Raw genomic sequence first — 6276 nt, 5'->3', positions numbered from 1 at the left:
GAAAAAATATTGAGATATATATCGTATATCGCCATTCAACTTAAAAATATCGAGATATTATTTTTGGTTCATATCGCCCAGCCCTACTGACCACAAAGCTTTTTCTTATGAAGATGACTGAAGGGAAAACMCTCAAGTGTTGAGCATCTCAGAAGGAGGTTTTAGTTTTACAGTCTGGTTTTTCCTAGCTGTGGCTTAGACTGATGCTTTTCTTAAAAAAACAAACAAACAAACAAACAAAAAAACCCCAACAACTTTAAAACAGAAGTGAGAGTGATGGTGTTTGAAAGCTGTATTAACTGTTGTTCATCCATATTTATCGGATATGGTTGCTTCCAGGGAATGTTTTACTTTGCACAGAAAGTAAGTGCTGCTGTATTTTTATGATAAATGTTAGCTGTTTATGCCTTCCTGTAGCAGTTCAGTTTGTTTAGGATTAGGGTTGGGCATAATCGTATCGTGTGCAATTAATTGTCAGAAAAAACACTAATCGATTACTTTTTGGCACTCTACTTAATACGATTAATGCCACCAGGCAGAGTCCGCTCAGTTCTCCTCTCTGCTTCAAATTTGACGAACATAAAAAAAATGTAATTTATTTATCTATCAACACAATTTTAAATTTGATGTTTAGCCTGAAGTCTGTAATTTTGACACAATTTGGAACAGATTTTTATGAAGAGCAAATCTTTCCCACTAAATTGGTCATTCGACAAGGACATGAGGTTGTCCAGGGACTTCAGGGGTATAATAGTCAAATTAATCATTAAATACCACAATTAATCATGATTAATTTTTTGCCAATATTGCTCAACCCTATTTAGGATTATAGTGTTGTATGAATGTACTTAGAGTTGATTACAGCGTTTGACAAACTACATGTGCAGTACTTTAAAGAGCTAATCCAAAGCATTTCTCTGAKCAAAATGTTTTTGCAGTGGAACAAAGGTGTTTTAATGATGAGATTTTATACTTTTCTAAATGTTTTATCACTGGACTAGTTTGGTGTTTTTACATCAGACTGAGAAATAAAATAAAAAATCCTGGAAACTAGGAATGCGTGATATAAACAATATACGGTAGAAACGATATAAATTTGTCCAATGATAGAGATCTGTAGTCTACCGGCCGACCGCACAATTCTTTTTGATGACTTAACCGGCTGGAGTCAAAACAGAGGAAGTGTGGCTGAGAGCGCAAATGAAGAGGGGGAAAAAAACTTATCCGGACCTGGTTCGGATGTGTGAAAATGAACGCCGAACTGTTTACATGTTTACTTGACGGCACATCCTCCGGTCGGATGCCGACCGACCACACTGCCTGCTGCGGGAGGAGCGCGCGCCGTGGCATGTGTGAAGGGCTCGACACACGGGAGGCGACGTCGCTCGTTCTCCATTTATTTCCACGCAGCGAGGCGACTGTCAGTGCAGGTGAAGTCAGTGCAGGTGAAGTCAGTGCTCAGGTGGGACGCACAAAAATCAGTCTGGACCTCGTTTCTCCTGCGGTCAGAGCGCGACGACGCACAGCCGAATGCGCGCGCACTCCAAAGAACAACTATAATAGTCACCCCGCCGGAGCGCGCACAGATTAAACATGTGGAGTGCAGAAAAAATAATCTGCAAAGTGTGTAGAAAGGAATAAATACAAGCAATTTGTTTTACCACCTTAAAACGAAGAAGTGTCCCTTTTAAAAAGGAGATTTTAAAGTCTAAATTTTTACCTATACATATTTATTCCACTCAATGTGATTTATTTATTTTCTATTAAGTTTTATATCGTGATATATATCGTTATCGCCACCCATCATAATGTGTACCGTGATATGATTTTTTTGCCATATCGCACATTCCTACTGGAAACTCGTTTTTATTGTTTGTTCCAACAAGGGTTGGGCAATATTGGCAAAAAAATTAATCGCGATTAATTGTGGTATTTAGCCGATAACGATTAATTTGACAATTAATCCCCTGGAGTCCCTGGACACYCTCATGTCCTAGTCACATGACCAATTTAGTGGTAAAGATTTCATAAAATCTGTTCCAAATTGTGTCAAAATTACAGACTTCATGCTACACATCAAATTTAAAACTGTTGATAGATAAATAAATTGCAGAACTTAATTTTAATGTTCATCATATTTGAAGCAGAGAGGAGCAGCGAGCGAGCGGACTCTGCCTGGTGGCATTAATCGTATTAATCGTCAAGTGCCACAAATTAATCGATTAATGTTTTTCTGACGATTAATTGCACACGATATGATAATGCCCAACCCTAGTTCCAACAAAACAAAACTATACACTCGTGGGCAGATGTTCCTTTTTTTTATTTGCTTTTTTATTTAACTTTGTTTCTGCTCGATTCCTCCAGAGCAAATCTTCCAGAACCTTCGCCAAGAGTACAGCCGGATCCAGAGGCGGCGGCAGCTGGAAGGAGCCTTCAACCAGACGGAGGCCTGCAGCTCCAGTGACGCCCCCAGCCCCAGTTCCACCCTCAACGCTCCCAGCTCCCCACCTGGTACGATACGCAAACATCAGCGCTGTCATATGCCTGAGCAGAGGATAAACACACTACTGGAGACAATGGGCTTGTTCAGTAGGTGTAGAAACAAGTTAAAACACATTATCAGAGTGTAGAAATGTAAAAAAAGTTATGCTTTGCTTGTTTTTTTTTTTGTTTTTTTTCCGGCATCACATTTAGAAGAGAAGCAGTTTGAGCCATAAATGTGTACTAATGTGTAAGACGTAATTCAAGCCCTCGGTCTTCAGGCTCCTGTTCAGGACAAACTCGTACATCATCCTGACTGGGCCGTTACTAACCGGGTCTCTCTCCGGCTCCAACACCGCCGCTACGTCTTCGTCTTTGCTTCACCATCCAACACTGATTTACACACATCTGAGTCCACCTGGCTCAGGGCACACATAAAAGAGCACAAAGTGATGAATCACCAAGCTAAAGCTGGCTCCAGTTTCAGTGTGACCGAGACACAGAGACTGCCAGCATTAGTTCTGCATGACCCTGGTCCTGTATAAAAAGCAACTGCAGACAGCACACTTTCTGCCTGTCTGACTTGTGTCTGACTTGTGTTCTGCTTTTCAGGTGCCTCAAAGAAGGACCAGCCCTCGTTCACACTGAGGCAGGTCAGCTACCTGTGTGAGCGCCTGCTCAAAGACCACGAGGAAAAGATCCGGGAGGAGTACGAACAGATYCTTAACACAAAACTCGCAGGTAAAAATCAAAACCAGCTGCAAAACCACATGTCCATTTTCAGCTATTTTAATTTGCTCTAAAGTGCAAGGACAAGGACAGTAAAGTATATTTTCCTTGTCTATATCATACTGTGCAGTGTGGCTGTTTATGTGTCTCTAGATTCTTAAAAATGTAACTTTTTTCACATCAGTTGGAGGGAAGTGCAGCAGTAGAATATGAATACATGTTTATTTAATTATTCAGGTCTGGTTTAGCAGTGTGTTCAGCTTTTTTTTTTTTTTTTGCCACTTCAGTAGAAAGCAGAACTGATTATCTGAATATTAGTATCTTAGCTTCTTCATCATCAGTGGCCTTTTTTTCTTTTTTTTTTTAATAGGAGAAAAAAGAGAAAGAAAAAGGTGAAATGTAGTAATGAGAGAGTGAAAGAGAGATTAGAAGATATGTGAAATACAATATATGATGAGAAAACACAACCCGACTTCTTGGCTCCACACCTACAAAAACAAAGATAGCAAAACCACAGCAACAAAAATGCATATCTATATAATTATAATGACTATAGCCTTGCTGAAAACCATACCCATACCTTTCTTTTTCCAGAACAATATGAATCTTTTGTGAAATTTACGCAAGACCAGATCATGCGAAGATACGGAGCTCGACCTGCAAGTTGTAAGTTTCCTTCAGAGAGTGAATATTTGTTGCTTTAAAAGGATGAGCTCAGCTTATTGAATGTTTTTTTTTTTCTTCCAGACGTCTCCTGAACTCTCATCGCTGTGGTCCTGACTTCCTCTCACACGACGGCTGCTCTTCTTCTGCCTCCTTGTTGATTTTAAATTTTATTTCCCTAAACCCCCACCCMCTCACCAAGTCCCCCTTTTCCTCCCTGCTCAGACAGTTTGGGTGCCATGGTTTGAGTTTTAATTCCAAAAGTTGTTCCTTAYCTTCAAACTTCTGCTGCTGGCCAAACAATCTGAAATGGTAAATTCTGTATAAAGCCTGTTTTTGTTTTGCTGTAGAAAAGCTCATTGGCTTGTGATGATTCTGTATAATCTCCCAGCAGTGATATTTAMCAGCTCCTGCTTCTCACAATATTCCACTTCTCTCCACCCCGTTCCCCTCCTCGCCTCCTTYCTCACAACCTTACCTGAGATCGTGGATTTTTCTCCCTTTTGAAGAAAAACAATAAAAGTTCTGTGACTGAAATGTGTGTTTATGGATTTTTTTTATTTTACTGTATCACATGTTCCTAATCTGTATACAAGACTCCAAACTTCCTTTGTTCTGCACTGAAAGTACCTCTAGTTTTAGATGAATTCGAGGCTGAYACACTTTGTTCAGATTGTTTTCTTGTGTTTTTTGGAAAATTTACTCTGTTTGACAGGTCTGTTTGAACCTTTTTAAAAGTTAAAGAATTTCACATTTAAACAGCCAGGATAATTAAAATGACAACATTTGATCAACTGAACATTTTATAAATGTAATGTTTTACACAGCGACCATATATAAGCTTTTGTTAGAGGTTAGCTGTGCTGGAACAAAAGAGYGTTTTATCCTTAGAAGTTTCTTCTGGATTTCACTTTGTTGAAATCATTTACGCCCTGAATCGTGACRTAAACATCTCGACACCTGGTCAGGTATCCTGACAACAGGTGTTGTATCTTTTGCACATTTCAGATTTAAACATCACTTATCAGATGGTTGCACTGAAATGAGACAATGTCTAAGAATCAAGAACGATTTTAAACAAAATCCTAGAAATATAGGAAAATTAATTGAATTAATGTGTTTTAATAAAGTCTGTCCAAGTTCTTCGAGATATATTTTGCTAACACAAACAGGGTAGACTCCAAATGGTCAAGCTAACTTATTTTTTAGCAAATCTCTTGCACAGAGTAATGGTATTATTGTGAATAACTCACCTATGATCACACTGAACTTCAGCGCAATATTTGCTAAATTAAAAGTATTTTCATGTTTGAGTGTGGCAGCCAATTTGAAGTGGACAGACTTAAAAACGAATCCGTTGTAGATGATGATTATTTAAAGTTTATTTAAAATCTATGGTTCATGAGATATTTTGCTAATAAAATTTATTTTATTGGAGTTACTGGAGTAAACCGCAAGGAGACATTATGCATGTAAACTACAGGGTTCTGCTGCCACCTTGTGGTTGATCTCGGGTACTACATWGTTAAATTCAAGCTCTGGATTGTTTATATTTTAATCCACCAGACGTGGCATCATTTATCTAAATATGGGCCATGTTTGGACAAACAGAGACCTTCCTCTGGGCTGTGAAAGTGTGTGTGTGTGTTCGGGGGCTTGTTTCTCTTACCTATGAAGGCGCTTTGCCGTGTGACGTCACAGACCTCAGGTGTGGCACAAACAGGTAGACAGTCTGGKTTTGTTCGCGCCGTAAACCCAGTCTGTTCGGACAGGAACTGTGCGTCCCACAGGAAGAGGAGAGGGAGGAATCTCGCTTGTTTGTTTGTGCCGAGGAAGGAAGGAAGGAAGGAAGGAAAATAAGCAAAGTTCTAATTAAATCCGCCCGAGGAGTGCCTGAACTGTTCCGTGGGTTTCTGTTCGTGTTCTGACCGTCGGAACCAGCAGCACTCCACCTGGTAAAGGTTCAGGTAAGTTGGAGCAAACTGCATCGTGTTTGTGTTGATAAAAAAAATAAACAAAGCTGTGATGTTTTCAAACAAAACGACCCGCATCAGGTTCCTCATTTGGGGCTCAGAGCAGGAAACCCCTCCTAACAGCTCAACAGATTCACTTCTGGGTTAAACACGAAGAGACAAAGAAGTGCTGTCTTATTGTTTAAAGTGAAACAAATCTAATGTCTTTTTTTTAATTATTTAACATCAGATGTTAAGGTTTTATAATGTAAATAATGTAATGAGTCGATCTGTTTCCTTTCAAACTAATTAGAACTGATTTTGTAGTTTTATTTGACTTGTTTGGACCTGTGTTTTTTTTTCTTTTCTGTCTGAGTAAATCTACACCTAAAATATTAACATGCAGAGGAGTCCTGATGCATCTCAGTAATCCAGGTAAAAAATCAAA

General features: G+C 39.2%; 2 protein-coding genes across 2 annotated transcripts in view; both read left to right on the top strand.

The window, feature by feature from the left end:
• akirin1 (akirin 1) overlaps positions 1-4413 on the top strand; it is a 15706-nt gene extending 11293 nt beyond the window's left edge. The window contains exons 3-6 of the mRNA XM_014016336.1: positions 2368-2514; positions 3097-3225; positions 3808-3879; positions 3961-4413. Of these exons, the coding sequence (XP_013871790.1) occupies positions 2368-2514; positions 3097-3225; positions 3808-3879; positions 3961-3971 (359 nt within the window). The 3' untranslated portion in view covers positions 3972-4413. The remainder of the gene's footprint in view (positions 1-2367; positions 2515-3096; positions 3226-3807; positions 3880-3960) is intronic.
• Positions 4414-5581: 1168 nt separating this feature from the next.
• rhbdl2 (rhomboid, veinlet-like 2 (Drosophila)) overlaps positions 5582-6276 on the top strand; it is a gene marked incomplete in the record, with an annotated part of 19675 nt that continues 18980 nt past the window's right edge. Inside the window, 1 exon segment of the mRNA XM_014016334.1 lies at positions 5582-5843.

This window comes from Austrofundulus limnaeus, unplaced genomic scaffold (assembly GCF_001266775.1).
Source record: "Austrofundulus limnaeus strain Quisiro unplaced genomic scaffold, Austrofundulus_limnaeus-1.0 Scaffold143, whole genome shotgun sequence".
Lineage (NCBI taxonomy): Eukaryota > Metazoa > Chordata > Actinopteri > Cyprinodontiformes > Rivulidae > Austrofundulus > Austrofundulus limnaeus.
The sequence above is the reverse complement of the archived record's forward strand: the minus strand, read 5'-3'. Positions and strand labels throughout refer to the sequence as shown.